Here is a 20,326-nt window from a genome sequence, read left to right on the forward strand (position 1 = left end):
CACGGTATTTGTGAGGGAATTTGGTTAAAAAGGGTGCTAAAGGAATTAAAAATTTCAGATGAAGAACCTATGAAAATGTTCTGTGATAATCAATCAGCAATCAACATTGCCAAAAATCCAGTTCATCGTGAAAGAACAAAACATGTGGAAATTGATCGACATTTAATAAAGGAGAAGATAGAGGAAGGAATAATCAAGATGTTGTACGTACCTACATGTCTTCAGACAACAGACATCCTTACCAAGGCTCTACCGAGAAAGGTGTTTGATGATCTGAGTTCCAAGCTGGGGTTAATTAATATTTACCGCCCAACTTGAGGGGGAGTGTAGAATTATAGAAAGATTTATGTTTGAGGATCTGTTAGCAATATTAGGGGATAATATCGAGGAGATCTACAGCTAACAGATCAGTTTTTTTCTTATCCTATGATTTTAGGAGATTTGGTAGTCTGTTACCAAATCTGTAGATATAAGTTTCCTGTTTTATAGCTTTCAATTTTAGGTAGTTCTGTTTTCCTTTCTAGATTAGCTGTAAATATCCCTAAAATAGATGAGCATTATCATCTATATATAGAGGGGCCTGTAACCTTCTTTTAGATATAGTGGAATTTGACTCTTTCCTTCCACAAACAAGAAAAATAATCAAAATTTCCAATGTCTACGGTTTGGAGTAAAAAAATACACTCCAAGGTTGCTTTCTTCCATTTTGTTGGCGGGTACTGAAAAAAATCCTAACCATTGATTGATAATCTCATATCTTGGGGAATAATTTCAGTCAACTTTATTCAATATGCAAATCTTCAAGCAATTCAATTAATCAAAACTTAGTCCATCGTGATTTTTCATATGTTGTATGGTCTCATTTTATGTCACTATCACAATTCTCTGGATTTTTCCCATTTTTAGTTCTTACATTTTTTTGAAAGCTGGCAATGTTGGACCTTTCAAGGAAGAAAGAGGATTCTATGGCATCTGCCACAAGTACCACTTGATGGGATCTAGGAACTCTCGAGTGTTTGACGGGAAGGAACCTTCTGTTTAGGAGAGTATTATTACCATATTGGTTTCATATTCTATTGGTGTAACGTAAGTCATTTGGGGAATTCAAGGGTGACGTAGTATTCAATTTGTAATCTGGAGACCTAATTTATTTATTTTGATCTTGTCTTCTTCGATGGTCAAGACGACAATTAATCTCTCATTATAAATCACATTTATGGAAGGAATAAAAAAAGGACGGGGCTCTACTAAAATAGAATTTTTTGGGAAGATATAAAAGAGCTTCACATTAGTTGAAACAATGGACAAGATGCCCATCGAAGGAAAATAAATAAAAAAATATTAACCATTTACATTAAAAACTAAATCACATTTGAAAAGAAAGTCTTTGAAGAAGACACAATGTTTAATTACAAGCTCCTGCAATAAATGTTCCTTCCCATTAAAAATGCATGAGTTTTGAGTGAAAATTGATAACTCTCCAAAGAAAATTGATACCACCAACTGAACTCACTATACAAAATTGACACTTAATGAAAAAACTTAACCCAAAACTGCACAAAATAGTTTACCTTTTCTATAAGTTGAGAAGCTGATGTAGCCAAAAGGCGTTGAAAAGGAGGAGGAGCAAAGCTGAAATAACTTAACACGGAACTGCACAAAGTAACAAAAATTTAGTAATTTTGCTCGAAGAACTTCACTGCAATTAGTAGAACTCAATCTCGTGCCGTATCAATCAAAAATTGCAAGTTTAGGGGATTATAGTCAAAGCATGCAATTAAAAACAATGAAATAATTCAACCACCAAACAAGTCTCTCCACATTTTTTTCTGCCCAATCAAAATACTCACATCTGCTGTCACTATTTCAAAAAAAAAAAAACCATGTAGTAAATTTGATTTACAAGATTTCTAACAAAACCATAATTCATAATCCAACTCGTTTCTATATGATAAGTGATTGAAATTCAAGCCATCACGAAAAAAATTGAAAATTGCATCTTACTTCAATAGAAAGGGTGCCAAATCAAGTGCTCGAGAGAAGGCCAAGCAAGCTAATTCATGAAGCTTAAGACCCTTTCCACTTCTAACATAAAACTCAATAACGTAATTATCATCCTCGTCTCCAGTTTCCATCTCTGCATCTTCAGAGTTCGATTTCAAACTGGGAACCAAACGAAGTAACTCCACAGATTTATTCACAATTTTTCTCGCGATAGGACGAAAGCATCCTATCATTGGAATTGTATAATTCGGATGCAGAAACAACTCCGCAATCGAATTCACTATTTCTTCTTCTATCAATTTGTCTCCCTGAACCAATCAAAAAAAAAAAAAAAAAATTAGAAAATTTAAGTTAGGATTCAAAAAACAAATCAATTCGATATAAATTTGTTACCTTTTGAGAGAGAGATTTCAATTTGAGGATACATCCAAGCTTAGGACAACGAGTTAAGAATCGCTCGAATGCAGATGAAAGAGAGAATCTACCATCGATTGACATATCGACTCACAAAATATTCAGAATTTGATTGTATAAATTAAATTATCAAATTTATTTAATTATGAAACTCTAGTTTTGAAGTTGCAGACAAGAGAGATCTGGGTTGCTGAGGTATAGAACGAGATAGCGAAGGGCTTAGCGTTCTAGGGTTTTAGGGTTTCAGGGTTTAGGCGGTTAAAGACATAGTAAAAGAGGCGCGCGGCGGGAAGTAAGGCGGAAATGGGTCGGATCGCTCGCATTCGACATAAGGGTATTCTAGGGTGTCTAAAAAAATCCGGAACCGGTAACTCAAACCAATTCGAACCGCATTGTTAACCCGAAATCGGATCCAAATTGGTTTATTAGCTCGTGACCAACCCGATGATTATTGGTTCGGTATTGGGCTAGGTGAGTATAATCAAGCCGAACTCGAAACCAGACCAACTTTTACACACAAACCCGAAACTGGGGCAACAGTCTCGAGACCTTTGTGACATTTAAAAAAACAAAATTAAAATCATGAGAAGTGTGTCATTGCAATAGTGTGTTATTGGGAGTCGTGACACTCAATTGCAAGTATTTTTTCAAACGTTACATTTATATATAAGTTTGGCAAATAAGTTTGGTATCGGATCACCAACATACCATTGGCGATCTGAAAATTTTACCTTACAAACCAAATCTGATTTGATCTGATTCAATGAAAAAATTAGTGATTTTGCAATCGAATGTGCGAGAGAGACCATTAAAGAGAAGATTATAAAAGTGGATGAGAGCGGCGCAAATGTCGAACTCCCGCTCGCAAATCTCTAACAAACCAAACTTTAATATTCAACCTCTTTACAAAAGAAAGGGAGAGGGAGAGAGATTGGCGCAATCTGAGGGGGAAAGAGTAATTGAAAGAGATAAAGAGGGAGACTACTCACCCGGGGAGAGGGGATGCATGAAGGAGACGAGGGGTTCTCTGATTTTTAGTATAAGAGATTTAAGATTTCTCTTGTAATGGTAATGAGTGAAACACGGACATCCTTCGTTGTTGTTGCTTGAGATGAAAACGAAAGGCAATAGTGACAAGCTTTCGTTTCAAGAGAAAAAATAAAAGGAGAGGTTGAGACTACTAGTTTTGAGGGAAAAAACTTAAGATGTTTTGTAGACAAGTTAAAGACATCAAGTTTTTTAGAGAAAATTCATTTTTTTTACCCTAATCGTTAGATTAAAGGATAGATGAGTTTTTATTTGCAAATCGGATTTGATTTTTGTCAGATTTGATTGAGGTATATCTAAACCGATCCGAATTTTTATTGGATTTGTAAAATCTAATCCGAAAATCCATTTTCTATACCCAAATATGATTTTTTTCAAATCAGAACGAATCAAATACCAAATATACATAGGATTATTGCCAGTCATATCTATATAAAATGACAAAACATAGGTGTTGTTGGGAGTCGTGTCACTAAGTCTTTTTTCAAGTGCTACCTTTATATATATACTTGGTAGACAAAGTTTTGTTCTATATGATTAAAAGTTTTGGAATAGGTAGATTTTTTGTGATGATGAGTTAAGACTGGCGATGGATCGGTTCAGTACCAACCCGATAATGATCCAAAGCTTTTGCACCACGATTCAAATTCAAATCTGATATGATCATATTAACCAATTCTTGATCCAAATTCGATCTAATTAAAGATTAAGAAATATAAAACCAAACCGATCTGATCCACTTGATCTTTCTTCCCCAATCCAAATCCTAAATTTCCACACACACATCGAGCGAGAGAGAAAGGGTGGGTGGAGGAGGAGGATGATGAAAAAGAAGACTCACAAAATTAATGGAAGAGTACAAGGAAATGAAATTTTGCAATCTAAATCGATCCCACAATTGAACTTTTGTATGTGAATGAAATTGCTTTTTTGGACCAGAAGGAAACATACTAAACTTGTAAACTAAATCATTGAAACATGGGAGAAATTTCAAATAGCAAATGAGAGGAGAAAGAGAAATTGAATGCTTGAGATTTTACGGGATCAAATAATTAACGTTGGAACATTGCCTTAACATTGATGATGATGTCACCACTTTCAACCTTGAGGTAATTGTCTTCCTTGTTAAGATTTTCACAAAACTCCGCATCTCTTATTCCTTTTGTATCTCTCTCTTAATGTGAAAGAAAATCTAAGATATTTTATGAAGAAATAGGATCCTGAACAATGTACCATTCCTATAAGATAGTTAAATTGTCTATGTGGCACCTTTTGGTTAGATTATAAAACACATTGGGCTCTTAACAAATTCGTTTTTTTATTTTTCATGCAAATCAAGTTTATTATCCAATAAACAAATGTTACTTAAGAATCGTACATTGTTCGTCGTAGATTACTAAGTGTAACAAAAAAAAAAGATAGTGCAAAGTAAATAATTAATAACCTTACTTCTAACTTACAACAATAAGAGTACATAGATCTAAAACACTTTTAAATGGTTAGTATAGCAAATCAATAAATAAAACATAAAACTAATGAAAGCAGTAATAGAAGACTTAGAGTAATCGATTCCACCGTGAACAAGCAACCAACTTAAATACCTTATTCTTTTTTTTTTTTTTTGTCTCGACCCAGTCAACAAACTAATGCCTACGACCAATTACAACCCAACACCCAATACCCATACCCATAAATCAGCTTTTTGGGTACATTGGGTTGCAATTATGGGTATTTATGGGGTGGTTACTTTCAACCATGCTACCCACAGAGTCCTACCTATAAATTTTAAAATATTTTTTTATTTAATTCAATTTTCAAATAAAATAAAATGGGTATTGTTCGAATCTCACGAATATGGGTATTGTTTGAATCCACTCTCAATCGGCCAAAAACTCAATATTCAAACATTCTAATGCAAAAACTTCAAAAATTACAATTTTCAAAATTCAAATCCCTCCCTCCAAGATTTAAAATCTCGACAAAAAAAATTCGAAATTTAAATTCTTCCCACCAAAATTTAGAATCTCAACCATAGTTAGTAAATTTGCGATTAATTCGCGAATTATACGCGAATCTGACATATATTATACTTTTCGATCAAAAATGTCGTTGGATTCAAAGATTTGGATTAATTTGCGGATCTTTGAATCTCAATGACTTGTTCGCGACTTGTTCGTATATCTCTTAATTTTTCTATTAAAATACGTAATATTCTAAAAATATAAATGTATTTCTACCTTATTATTCTCACTTCAAAGAGAAGCAAAAAAAAAACCCTATATCGAAAATCGCCCCCACCGTGGAATTTACTCGTTGGTCATCCGGTGAAATTTCCGTCATCAAATTCTAAGTGACCAAGAACTATCTACAGTCCTCTACGTATTTTCACTGCAGGTAATTTCTCTCTCTCTCTCTCTCTCCGTGTAATTTGTCCGTTGTTAGTGGTAGTTCTGCACTTCTACGTGTTAATGGTGGAAAGTGGAGAGTGGAAGGAGATAACAAATTAAATAATTATTTAGTTAAAAATAAAAATAAAACTCTCTCTCTCTCTCTCTCTCTCTGCGTAAGTCAATGCTTGTGTCAGTTTTGTGCTCATATATAATATTTAATTTAGTTAGTTGTTGGTATAAATAAAAGTTTAATGTGTTGTTTGTTCTCTCTTTCTCTCTCTCTCTTTTGTTTTACACCAATGGGTTTGCACATGCGTGCTATACGGTCATGTCACAAGCTTAGGAGTTATGATTATGTAGAATAGCATTAATAGTGGAGAGTACACATGTAGGCTGCATTGTTATATCCTAGAGTACACATGTAATATGATCTATCCTAGAGGGTTGAATACACTATAAGACTAACTGTTGAGCCTATTTTAAAAATATTTCTTTTAGTGATGTAATTTTATGTAATTTTAAAGAATAATCTTCAATTTAATTATCCATTTGATTCCACTATTTAACCAATTATCATATGAGAGTTGATAGACAGTTGTTTGTCCTTATGAAATTAAGTATAACATAGTGGGTGAGTTTGTCATCATCCTAAGTATACTAAATATTCTAAGTAAATAACTTCAATTTTTTCAAATAGAATAATGTTTTCTAACTAGAAAGTCTTCATTGGGTCAGTACTTGGCTGATGTAGTACGGACATCGATTCATAAAATCTTTTTACTCGAGATACACAATTGTAATTCTTTACGAGGATGCATAATTGTGTATCCCAAGGAAAAGATATATCGATCCGCACATCAGCCCAAGTATTGACTGAGTAAAGACTTTCTAGTTAGAAAATCAGCACTCTTTCAAATATGATTGAATTCTTTGCAACTCCTTGGACTTCCTCTCAAGTGAGATTCACCAAAGGACTTATTATTAATTTATAATTGAGAAGGATTAATTACTTTTTGCCTTGTTTTCAATATTCCTCGCTTGACATAGATTGCTCATCATTTATGTTATTGATTATGGAGATACAATGCATTTTGTAATAATTTGCATTTTGAGATGCAAAATCATATTTTATAATGATTAAGATTATCTTTATTTAGTTAAAGATTAGGATTAGATCTCATAGAGTTAGCAAAGTTCATCTCTAGTTAGGTTTCTATCTAGACCATAGTTAGCAAAGTTAATGCTCATGTTAGTCATGTCATCGTGTGTAATATTTAATTTAATTGTGTGTAATATTTAATTTAATTACTTGTGTGTTATAAGTAAAAGTTTAATGCGCTAATAAAAGTTGTCTCTTTTTCTCTCTTTATCCATTTTGTTTCATACTAGTGGGTCCTGCACATGTTATTTTGTTTTACACTAGTGGGCATTGAAATTTTTTTTTATTGATGAAATAAATAGAGATTGTTTATAAAATTATGTACGAAAGCTATTGTTTATTAATTTGATTTATGAGTTGTGAATTCTAAAATTCTTACAAGAATTGAATTATGGGTTTGATAAAAAGATTGGTTTTATTCAACTAATCAATGACTGTTTATAAAATCATGCAATGGAAGCTATGAGATTATTTACTATTTTCATTTCTTAATTGTAAATTTTAATAGTTTTGCAAAAGGGTAGTGTTTTGCTAACTTTTTACATGAAGGTGATTCTTCCATTAATATTATGTGTTATTATTATAGAAAAAATGGTGAGAAGAAATGATAAATTTTGGGAATATGCGGATGATTTAAAAGGACGTTTCATTTGCAAATTTTGTAATAAGGATTATCCTGGGGGAGTGGCAAGAGTGAAGTCTCATTTGTCTCAACAACCAGGGCGGGATATTGCATCTTGTCCTCGTGTACCAGATGACGTTCAAGCTGCAACTCTTTTAGCTATTAGAGAGAGTGACGATTTTAACAAGAAAAGAAAGACAACATCCTTTTCATCACAATCTGGGGAACGAAGAGTTGAATCATCATTTAGTTTTGAAATACCATCCAATGATTCGATGTCAGGTTTACATCAAACTACAGTACCAGCAATGTGTCACAAAAAAGATAAAGAATTTGTCGATAGGGCACTTGCTCAAGCATTCTTTATGAATAATATTTCATTTAATATTATTCAAGATGCATTATTTATTAAATTTTACAGGGCTCTTTCAAATTATGGTGTTGATTATTCAGTGCCATCATATTCAACTTTACGTACAAAATTAGTGCATAATGCCAAGACAGAAGTTGATCAATATATTTCAGAAATTAAAGATTATTGGATTCGAATGGGAACAAGGTGCACACTTATGTCTGATGTTTAGATTGATTCGAAAGGACGGTCTTTTATAAATATGATTGCATACTCTCCAAAAGGGGCTTCTTTTTAAAATCATTTGAAGAGTCAAGTGAGAGAAAGATAGGTGTGTATTTTAGAGACTTATTTTGTAATACCATAGAAGAGATTGGAGCAAAGAACATTGTGCAAATTATCACGGATAATGCATCGAACTATGAAAGTGTCGGTCAAATGGTTATGGAATTGTATCCACATATTTATAAAACACGATGTGCTGCACAGGGAGTACAATTGCTTCTTAAAGATATATACAAGGAAGTTGATTAGGTATAAAAGATTTTTGATGATGCAAAAGAAATAGTGGATTATATGTACAAGTATACTACAATTTTGGCATTGATGAGAAAGATGACAAATGAAAGAGAGTTGAAAAAGTATTGTAAGACTAGATTTGCATATCATTTTCTGATGCTTCAATCGATTTTAAAAGTTGAAGATGGGTTGCACCAAATGATTGCATCACCTGAATGGAGAAACATGAAATATTATACTTCTAAGATGGCAAAAAAGATAACAAATATAATTCAAGGAACTATATTTTGGAACGATGGAAATGAAGTGATTTCAGCATTAGAGCCTATAATTAGAGTACTTCGTTTGATTGATGGTGAAGAATTAATTACAGGGTACTTGTATGAAGCGATGGAAAGGGCGAATGAGTCATTAAAACGTCTATGTGATAATAATTAATCAAGATACATCAAACTGTGGGAAGTATTTAATTTAAGAAGAGATACAAATATTCTTCATAATGTTCATGCAGTTGCTACATTTCTGAATCTATTGTTAATGTCAAGTGGAAAGATTAGATATGATAGTCCAGAAATTAGAAAAGGGTTACTTTTTGTTGTTGAGAAAATGTTTGACACAAGTGATGAGCGTAGGGCATTTGGTACACAAATAACAGAGTACAATACTCAAAGTTCAAATATTTTTAATACTCTTCCAAGAGATCAGATGGAAACAATTCACCCTCGTAAGTATTTTATTATATTATTTTTAAGTTATTTATTAATTACTATTACAAAATAATGTGTTTTTCATTTTTCTAAACTTACATATAGGTATATGGTAGTTACAAAATGGTGGACCGATTCCGATAGTTCAAAATATTGCAATTCGTATCTTAAGTCAGTCTGTAGTTCTTCATCATGTGAGCTAAATTGGAGTGCATTTGAAGCTGCACAAACGAATAGGAGAAATAGATTGACACCTTCTATGCTAGAAGATTTAATTTAAATAAGAATGAATTCAAAGATGAAGACTAATTGTGGTGATCTTAAAAAACGTGATACAAAAATAATTGATCTTGAACAACTTAGGGAGCTTCCAGAATACGTTGATGATGGTCGTGAAGAGTTTGAAAAGGAAGACGAAATTACACCTAATCGTGAAGATATTCTTTTTGACGAGCTATTTGGTCAATCTACTTCGTACTAATACGATAATAAATTTCTTTTTGAATTTAATTAGGTTATAAGATATGATAATTTTAACATTAATTAGCATATCATATTCTATACTTTTCATTTACATTTTTTATTAGATGGATTAAAACTAAATCTTTAATTGCAAATATATATTTTATTGGATGAATGTTTGTTTACTTAAGATAATTTTAATTTAAGTATTGATAATTTGATTAGTAGATTAGAATTGTTAGGTTATATCATATGTTTTATATATATATGTATCCGAATTTTTGAAAGTTTTAAAAATTGGTATATCCGAATCATTCTCGAACTATTTTCGTGTCGTATTTTTACCGTTCTGCGTTTTTTTCGTCGAATTTTCAAAAGAACCTATGCACCACTATTCCGAATGGTACCTGATTTATTTCCGTACCGTTTTTTTCCCGTCCACCGAATTGCTAACTATGATCTCAACCAACAAAATTCAAAATTTTATTTTCACCCACTAAAATTTAGAATTTTTTTATAAATATGTTAATTCCACCTCTAATTGTTACCCATATCTTCTACATAATCTCTCTATACTCACCAATATTTTCTCTCTAAATAGATTCAAACATTATAATGGATCATTATCCAGGCATTTTAGGAGATTATCTCGGGATTGAGGATGAATTTGATGAAGAGATGGAAGTCTTAATGTAGAAACCCCATTTTCACACTCATCCGATTAATTAACTCGTGAACCCAATTGCGACGGTTCCCAATGATGGATGAATATTCCAATATTTTTAGTTGTTACTAGATGTGTTTCCAAAATTCGGATAAAATATTTCAAGCAAGCAAAACTTTAGAAACCATGCTACGCTAGGAAAATATGACCAAAAACATAAAAATCATCATTTTTAGACAAAAATGAACTTTATGAAAAAAAATCACTAAAAAATAATCAAATTATCAAAATACCCCCAACATCAAAACATCTTTAGAGCCTATATTACGCTTAGGAAAACCATTTAGAACATATAAAATAACAAACTAAAATCAAATAAATTATTTCGCCAATTTTCACAAAATTCGACATAATTACGAAAATGCATTCATAAGGTCCACAATCATTTCACGTTAAAAACCTATAAGTAACACAAACTGATACTCTCATTAAATTCCTTACGAAAAATTGGTTTCAAAATATCTCAAAACGTCGAAAATCAACCTCTCAACGCAAAAGCCCTCTTTGAGGGCAAAACGATAATTTTTCAATTCTTAAAAAATCAAAAGTTAAAAGCTAATAATTAAAATATTAATTAACCTAAATTAAAATATTAATAAATTGAGATGTCAATGAATCACATTATAATAAACATGTAAAAGTTAGTGTGCCAACAACAGCATATACATTCATAATGGTGTAAATAAGTAAATGTTGAGGTGTCAATGAAAAAATCCATTGGGCTTTTAACCCATCTTCTTCAACACATTCATAATGGTGCAAATATGGTGTAAATAAGTAAATTTTGGGTGTCAATGAAAAAACCAATGAGTTTTTAACTCATCTTTTTTACCAAGAGAACAAAATAAGTAAAGAAAGAGAGACCTAAGAATCTGAATCCATGGATTCTGATAGGTACTTTAGAGCTCAATGGAGGATAAAAATGGAGATTTCATTTATTTTAAGGTTTTAATTTAAAGAAAAATGGACTCAACGGTCAGAAGCCCACTCTTCCTACACCAACGTTCGACCACCTACCTAAGTAACAATAATAAAAAAATTCCTTCCAAAAATGGGTAAGTTGAAGGGAGTACCAATTGGTGTTGGAAAAGAAAAAAAGATAACAAAAGTCTAAATTTGTTTTCTCCCTAGAAGTTCTCCCTTCTAATCCAATATCGGTTCATATTTATAGAGAGAATTAAAATCTTCAATCTTCGATAGATCTTTTGATATATTTGAATCTTTGATGACTTTATACCTTAATTATGATGTGCAAGTGAATTCAGTGTTGCCTCATCATGTGAATCTTTACGTCTGTCGTGTCGTAGGCTTTGGGTGTCGTTCCATGGTATTCAATGAGCTCTTGTCCCATACAGAATAAATACTAAGCTTTGATACCATTATGTAGTTCCCCAAAATCCTAACACGAATTCTCATGATCTTGTGTTAAAATCTAAGACAATAAATAACATTCTCCATAGATAATAATAACATAAATAGTCAATACAAGGTTAAATGATATTATAGAAGCATAAATATAATAAAACCAAACTATAAGCATAACAATATACCTTCAAAATATTTAAGTACATGAGTACTCAAAATATAATATTAGAAATAATTGGCATAACATCACTAATATATGAGATTTTTCTCACTAACATCAAATCCTACCTTCTCACTTAAAATAAACAAGACCCTATACTTAAACGACAAATGGGTTAATAAAAATAGTTCTAACGATGGTCTGAGAGTGGATTCTAATCGTATGTGTGTCCTACAAATTGAAACTCTTCTAGAGGCTCCTCAATGTGCTCTTCAACTAAAGGTGTATTTACAACCAAAATAGTAGGGTGAGTAACTCAACAAATAAACAACTATCTCAAATTAATAGCCTCCTAGGTATAATACAATCAATTATTCAAAAGCATTTGAAACATATACAAGTATTTCAGTGTAAATATAAATAAAATTATATGAAGTGATGTTAAAAACATAAGTAAATCTACATTTATAAATAATTACATTTTTAATCCACATGACATTTCTAACATAACTAAATATAAACAATGGTAGTATAGTTGATAAGAGTATTGAGAATCACGACTAGATATCTCCCAATTAGGATTCAATTGTCCTAAACTTCACTAGTGGGAAATCCTACCGTTAATTCATGATTTTGTGATTGATCACTATACTTACCACATTTGAGTGACCATTTATTTGATTCAAGTTGGTCGTTAATTGTGACCATAAGGTACAGATCCTTTCACAAAGTGTTAATACGTTCGACTACTCTAGACTGTTAATATTAGGGGTGCACATGGTTCGATTTGATTCGGATTAGGGATAGAATTGGAGCCGAACCAAACTTAATCGGTTCTACAAATCTGGAATTGAAACTGAACCAATTACACCTTACAACCGAACCAACCCAATCCAACTTTAGTTCGGTTCAATTCGTGATAATTATTTATTTTCAGCACAAAACAAAAGGCATTTGGAAAGTAAATAATTTTTTCCTTATTATTTTAATATACTTGAAAGAGAAATTATTGTACTTGTACTATTTCAATAAATGAAGGAATTTTTAATATATTTTATATATATAGGTCCTTATGAGTCTTGAGAAACGTGATGATTATTTCTTTTCAGCACAAAACATAAGGCATTTAAAAAGTAAAAATTTGTATCCTTATTATTTGAATATACTTGAAAGAGACATTGTTGTACTTGTAGAGATGTTGTTTCAATAAATGAAATGATTTTTAATATATATAATAAAATATATATTATGTTCAGTTCTTGGTTTGGTTTGATTATAGAACATCCCTAAACCAAGAACCGAAATCAATCGGTTCTGCAATTTTGTAACTCAGAACCGAACCGATTGTCTACCAAATCGATAGAGTTTTGTTCGATTCGATTTAGTTCAATTCGGTTCTTGATTTTACCTGAACCAACATACACTCTAGTTAATAAGCATTGACTAGCCTTCTTCATTTAAGTCTATCAGGCAAACATGTGATTCTTGCAAGACATCTCTACTCGTTTACAAACTACCTTTACATTGCATAGTTTATTGGTAAAAATATAACAGAATTTCTCGAATCTTAATTGTGATGCTATTCCATTATGCATTCCATACTACATAGAAGTTTATCATTCCAATCGTACATCCTAGGATTATATGCTACTTCGAAAATTATATGATATATTATCCCTTTAGGTATTCACAGATTCTTTAATATATCCAAAAATAGTTACGTATATATGTTTCTTTTGAAAAAAGAAAAGAAATTAACATTACAAATATGTAAAATGGATATCTAGTTCCTACCATACAACTACCCAACATAACAAACATAAATAACGATCCCATTCTTATTACTCGTACAAAAAAATAAATAAATATACAACATCGCCCTGCGATACCATAAAGTAAATATTAACCAACCCTGGATATTCACTCACCAATACATGCATCAAAAGAGAGTCAACATTTTTCGTTATAAATTATAAGTCATCCTACTTACAATATGATTATTTGAAACATAATTCTAAGTAAATAAAATTTTCTTTTCAAATTCAATCAATATCATAAACCTTTTCAATAAACTTACAATCAATTCAAATATTAAAATTCATTTTTCAAAAATATAGTTGAGAAAAATTATCCAAAACAATCAAAAATGGGATTTTAAAGTGATTCGCATAAGGATGGGCGAGCAAACCTGAGAAATGTTGAATTTTTTACTTTTGTACATGGGGCTCTGGGTGGGTCGATCGAGGGTAAAAAGTGGGTCGATTGAGCTTGTTGGGTCGATTGAACCTTAAAGTTTCATCATTTTGCAGTTCTTCCTAGGGAGAATGGTCAGTCGATTGAGGTGGGAAATGGGTCTACCAAATTTGAGAGGAATATACATTGCATGTATACATAGGGTGATTGGCCAATCAATCGAGGTGGGTCTACTGAGTAGAAATACTTTTATTATCCTCTTCGATGATTTTCCCCAAATGCACCCTGCTATAAAAAAATTAATTCCAAACCATGATCCAAAGATAAAACACACCAAACAAATATTCTAAACACGAATTTGTAAAATAATATATTTTTATTAATTTATAACAAAAATGTAAGATTTTTAATTAACTAACTAATATGCATTGAAATCTATGACCATCAAGAAGTCTAGAAATTCCCAGCCTTAGATCCAAGTTATAAAATCCATGAAGAACGTAAGAGATTGAGTTGAGTCGAATGCTTTACTCTTGAAAATGATCAAAAGTTCTATTTCTTTGGTTTCCCTCGAAGCTTTCTACGAGTTAACCAATTTTTTTTTCTATGCCAAAATCTAACGGAACCTCCAAGTAGATGAAAACCAAAGATGCATGTGGAACGAGATTATGATTTTCTCTAGGATTTATTTTTATATGAGAAGAGAGCATAAGAAGTAAAAAACAAATATGGAAATTGTTATAAGTTAGTTATTTATAGATCCCTAGAGACATAAGGGTCATTTTCGTATTAATTTTTTTAAAAGAAAACAATCTATGTCCTGAGCTTTGATTTTAAAGAACTTATAGTCCATTTTGGATAATTTTTTGATACTGATTTAATGGTACTCTCGGATTTATCAAAATTAACTCAGTTAATTTTAATATTTTAGAAATCATTGAGATGCGTGTTAAAGCTTTAAATCATTACAATATTCTTCACCTTTCAAATCTCAAGAGCATGATAAGATTTTTTAAGAAGTACAAGTATGAACATTGGGTAGAAAATTAAGGATATAAATGACAATTTGAAGATGGGAATGAATAGTTTTTTGTAAGTGTAATTTTATTACAACTAGAAAAAAAGTACAACAAGCGGTCGAGATGACCAACTAAGAAGGAAAGAACAAAAAACAACTAACTCGCACACAAAGGGTCCCATCTAAACACAAAGTCCTAAAAAAAATACACCCTAAAACTTTGGAATTTTTTTTGCAAAAGAAATAACAACCCAAAAACATTTAACCATATCTCATGTCTTGTAAAATTTGTATATTTAAAAACTCTCATATTCCTTTCCAACCACAATCCCCAACAAGTTGCAAATGAGAAACATTTCAAGATTTTATTTCTTTCGGAAAACAAGAGAAATCCCAATTTTGGAGAAGAGACAACACTGAACTAAGAACCACCCCAAAAATCTTAAAAAGGGAAAGAAAGTGAGACTTTAAGGATACAAATAGCTCATAATGAAGTAAAATTTGGTCCACCAACTCCCTACTCAATTTACAAGGGGAATAAAATTTAGATCACAAAATCTTAACTGATTAGGTGGGTAAGAGTAAGTAAACTATCAAAAACAGTTAACCAAACAAAAAATCATACTTTTGAGAGGGCCTTCGAGTCCCAAACAAGTGTAAAAGGGAAGTGAACAAATGTGTTAATAAAAGCAAACATAGTTGAGGTGAAAGAACTAACAGAGAATATTACCCTTTGGGCAAATTCACTCCCTTCCATTATTTTCCATGACCTCTTAATGGACAGGATCAGTAGGTTAAAACTAATTTACTTTTACCTTAGAAGTTAATCCATGGAAGATGAATAATTTTTTTAGTAAAATTATTATTATTTTATCCACATCTTCAATCTCTTTCATTTCCTTTGGTACGATTAAAATAGTGTAGGTTTAATACCCCAAGTGCAGGGTTGTATCGAAATAGTAAAATCTCGAGAGTTCAAAGTCGATCCATGGGGATTATGTAAAAATTAAATTAAAACACGAATGAGGTAGAAGACGAATTGACATAAACATTTAAAAAGATGATTTTCCACACTATCATATGGAGCAAAAATAAAAAGATTTAAAACAGAAATTAAAAAGCGTTAATGCATCGAGGATCCATTTAAAAATCGTAATTTTATTCATTCAACATTTTTTTCTCGGTTAGGTTCGAATAAAAGTTTCCCTAACCGGATGATATAACAATTAAACAAAAAAATTATTTTCTAAGATATTTTGAAAAATATAAGGTTGTCACATGTTGCACATTCAGATGCCACAGGGATTCCTTAAGCAATCAATGTAACAATTATCCACAATGACTCAATAAATTTTTTCAAGCATTCAATGTGATGATCATAGACAAAAAGTCAAAAAGAATTTATAGATATAAAATTAAACAAAAATAATTAACTTACCTTAAATCAAATTCGAAAAAAATAAACATTAATCCACCATTGTTGATTGAAATAAAATTATAATATTTGAGTTTCACCCTTAACCCTAGTTAGAATTTTAGCTAACAATTTTCATAGACGAGTCCATCAAAATTATTAAATAAAAAATCTAAAAAATTAAATTAAAAAAAATTAAAGAGGGAGAGAGATTAGAGATGAAGATTGGAGAAAAAGAAGATGATAATTAGAAGTGTAAAGAAATAAATAATGTTAAAAGAATAGATAAAAATAAAAATCAATTAAAATAAAATGTGAAAAATATGGGAGGAGAAAAAATTTAATATGTGGAGATGTATGAGATCTTTTAAAATCTTGTACCTCTTAAAAAGTAAATTAATTTTCTTTATTTATATAAAAAAATTAGTTTAAAAATATATTTTTAATTATTATTATAAACAAATATTTTTTTATTTCGATTCAAGCAAATACGCCTCATCTATTATATCGTTTCACACATTGTTGAAATGGATATGTAATGAACCATTGATAAGTTTTATTGAGATACGATTCAGAATAATTAAATGATGTCAATATCAACGTTACTCCAGCACGACTCTTGAACTTGATATCGTTTCACAAATTATTGAAGTGGATGTGTAGAGAAGTATATCAGTATGACTTTTGGTTCACGATTCAACACGACTCTTGGCATGAAAAAACATCGCCTCCTTTCCTGTGGCGCCCCGCCAAACGCTAACACAAAATCCCATGTCAGATCTCGAGACACTAGGTGGTGCCTCGAAATTTCGGCATGGTCTCTTCTGTTTATGTTAGCATTCCAAGGCATTCAACCTACACCTGATAAACGACATACAATCCTGCATATATACATACAAAATACAATACTAGCGGAAGCCTATATACATCTAATAACATATGATAGATCAGAGTGCGGAAGAAGAAATTTATATATAGGATTATACAGATATTCCTCACTCTAACAAAATTCCTAACACTCAATACAGAATTCAAAATACCTCTACATGAACTGATACCAATAAGGGATATAGCCCTACTACTCACTAGGTAACGGACTCTGGTCGTCTATCTGACCTACCAGATGATTCTCACTCGTTTTCTACACCTGCCTCACTAAGCTTCGGATCTGAAATTAAAAAAAATGGAAAAGAAAAATAGTAAGTAACAATGGTTACCTAGTAGGGAAGTCAACAATTTCTGCTAATAACCTCTCATAATATGAACGAATAAACATACTGAATCATTTTAAAATATGTAAAATTTTACAAAAGAAACTACGATTAACTGTACATATGGCTAGGGATAAGTAACTAAACATTTTAAAACTCACATTACATCAATCAACAGTACCCACTATATCATTTTCTTTTTATACAAATCTAATTGAGCAAATTAAAACATTAAACATGCATTTCATTTTATATATCAAAATAAGGCAACAGATACATAATACACAATGGTGGAGTAGTGGAATTAAAGAGTTGGGATTCACGACTAGATCACTCACAGTCAGGACATGATGTTTCATAATGATGTATTAGTTCGTGATTTTGTGGTTAGTCGATGTTTACCACACTTGCGAAACCATTTATCCGGCTCAGACTGGCCGTTTGGCGTGACCGTAAGTAATGGGTCTATTTTTGATGTATCAGAACGTTCGACTACTATAGATTGTTAGTGAACACTGACTAATCATCTTCGTCTATGCCTATCATGTGTGCATGTGATTCCCAAATATACAAATCATTCATATACGGTCATATTTACATTACAAGTTTATTAGAAAAGATAAAGAGGAATAACCCAGATTCCAGTTGTGACTCCACTATCATACTCGTTTCATACCACGTATGAGCTTGGTGGTCCTACCGTACATCCCAGGATAGTACACCACTCTAGATGATATGACACATTGTCCCTTCAAGCATTCACAGACTTTTTAACAACTCACAAAATAACTACATATATATTATTTTCATTTGAAAACAAAAGAGAAATTAACAATACAAGATTGAGAATTGATATCTACATTCCTACCATGCAAGTATAGCCACCCGGCCTAAAATAAATAATAGAACAGAAAAGTAAACAGCGTCTCGTGCTAACAAAAAGTAAATAAACATGTAACCAGTAACATTATCCCTGATATCTGTTCACCAACCTACACATAACACAGCAATGTAAAATGCAGACATCACCTCTCGGGTATGACTCTGACATTTTACTGTTTCATACCCTTTTTCCCTTTTTTTTTTTTTCGATTTTTACCGTTTTCAATCTTTCAAACAACATATCCATTTTATAATATTCATCAACTCAATTTGAGTTCATTGAATATCAAATCATTTTTCCAACTATAAAATTCATTTTTATCAATAACATTGAAAAAGTACCAAAACTTAGATCAAAACAGGGTCCGAGCGGTTCACAGGACCCAACTGACGGAAATAACTTAGTGAGATATCCTACTCACGTATATTTTGTTATAAAATACAGTTAAACATATCAAACATGCAAGTTTTGGCGTGAATTTGAAATAACAAAAAGAATTATATATTTTTGGAAACACACCACAAATTTTTAATAAAATCGTAAATGCAATTTTCACAATTTGCGATTACTAACAGAAATTGAAAGTTCCTTACAATATCTGTGCGAAATAATCGAAGTGCGTGCGTGGAAATCGAAACAATCGACATGAAAATCTAGGCGATTCGAACTTCGAGATGGCTGATTTTTAAATCTAACCCAGTACTTTCGAAGATCTCGACGCCGTCATCCTTTCTCCTTCTGCGACGGAAGACGGTTTGATCCCGAAACGGATGAAATCCAAGATCGAAGTTACGAAACTCCCATATATATATATATATATATATATATATATATATATACAGTTATTTTTTGATGATACGGGACGAAAAAGAAAAGAAAACGGATTGTGTGGGTTTTGTAGAGAACGATGCTGCGAATATTTCTCCTTTCTACGTCGGAAGTCTACGGTGAGCCGTTTGCAGCGAATCTGATGTAGAAGATCGAAAGAAATCCAATTTTTTTCGTTATTTCATTGGCTGGTTTTGAGACGAATTGAGAAGATGAATAGTGAAAAAAATTAAAAATTTATTTATTAAAGTCTTGGGACGAAATTGGTATTTCGCCTATTGTTTCGATTGGCTATAACTTGATCGTCCGGATTCCAAAAGTGACGAATGAATATTCTATTTCGCCTAATTTTTCATTCTAGATCTAATGATGTACTCAATTTCTACAAATTCTATCTCTAATAAAAATTTACATTTTTGGCTCGATGTGACCCTAAAATTGACGTCGTTTTCATTTTTGACGATAATTCGACTTCCTAGTCTCTAAAAATGACAAGTAAGTAGTCTATATTCAATAATTTTTCGTTATGAATCCAATGGTATGATTGAATTTTAAAAAATCTTACTCTAACAAAAAATCATTATTTTAACCTGGTCCGACTCGATAATCGAAGATTTTACAACTTTTTGTTCAGACTCTCATTTGAGCGTGCTTATAGGCTAAAGTATATTTTTTGATCATTTTGAATCCAATGGTGAGGTCAGATTTCCTTAAAAATGATCAGAAACCTTCTAAAGTTTTACCCTAAGTCCCATTTTCAAGATTTTATCAAAATTTCACTATTTATTTTTTCTCGAGATACGAATTGAAAATTAGGTGTAGACACCCCATTTTTGCACTCGCCTGATTAATCA

General features: G+C 31.5%; 1 protein-coding gene across 1 annotated transcript in view; it reads right to left on the reverse strand.

Annotated features, from left to right (window-relative positions):
* Window positions 1–2,672, reverse strand: part of LOC147410456 (midasin-like protein) — a 61,276-nt gene extending 58,604 nt beyond the window's left edge. Inside the window, exons 1-3 of the mRNA XM_086435577.1 lie at window positions 2,398–2,672; window positions 2,005–2,312; window positions 1,572–1,653 (exon numbers count right to left, since the gene is read on the reverse strand). Coding sequence (XP_086291703.1) covers window positions 1,572–1,653; window positions 2,005–2,312; window positions 2,398–2,502 — 495 coding nt within the window. The 5' untranslated portion in view covers window positions 2,503–2,672. The remainder of the gene's footprint in view (window positions 1–1,571; window positions 1,654–2,004; window positions 2,313–2,397) is intronic.
* Between the last annotated feature and the right edge of the window lie 17,654 nt (window positions 2,673–20,326).

This window comes from Akebia trifoliata, chromosome 1 (assembly GCF_017979445.1).
Source record: "Akebia trifoliata isolate Shusen 1 chromosome 1, ASM1797944v1, whole genome shotgun sequence".
Classification (NCBI taxonomy): Eukaryota; Viridiplantae; Streptophyta; class Magnoliopsida; order Ranunculales; family Lardizabalaceae; genus Akebia; species Akebia trifoliata.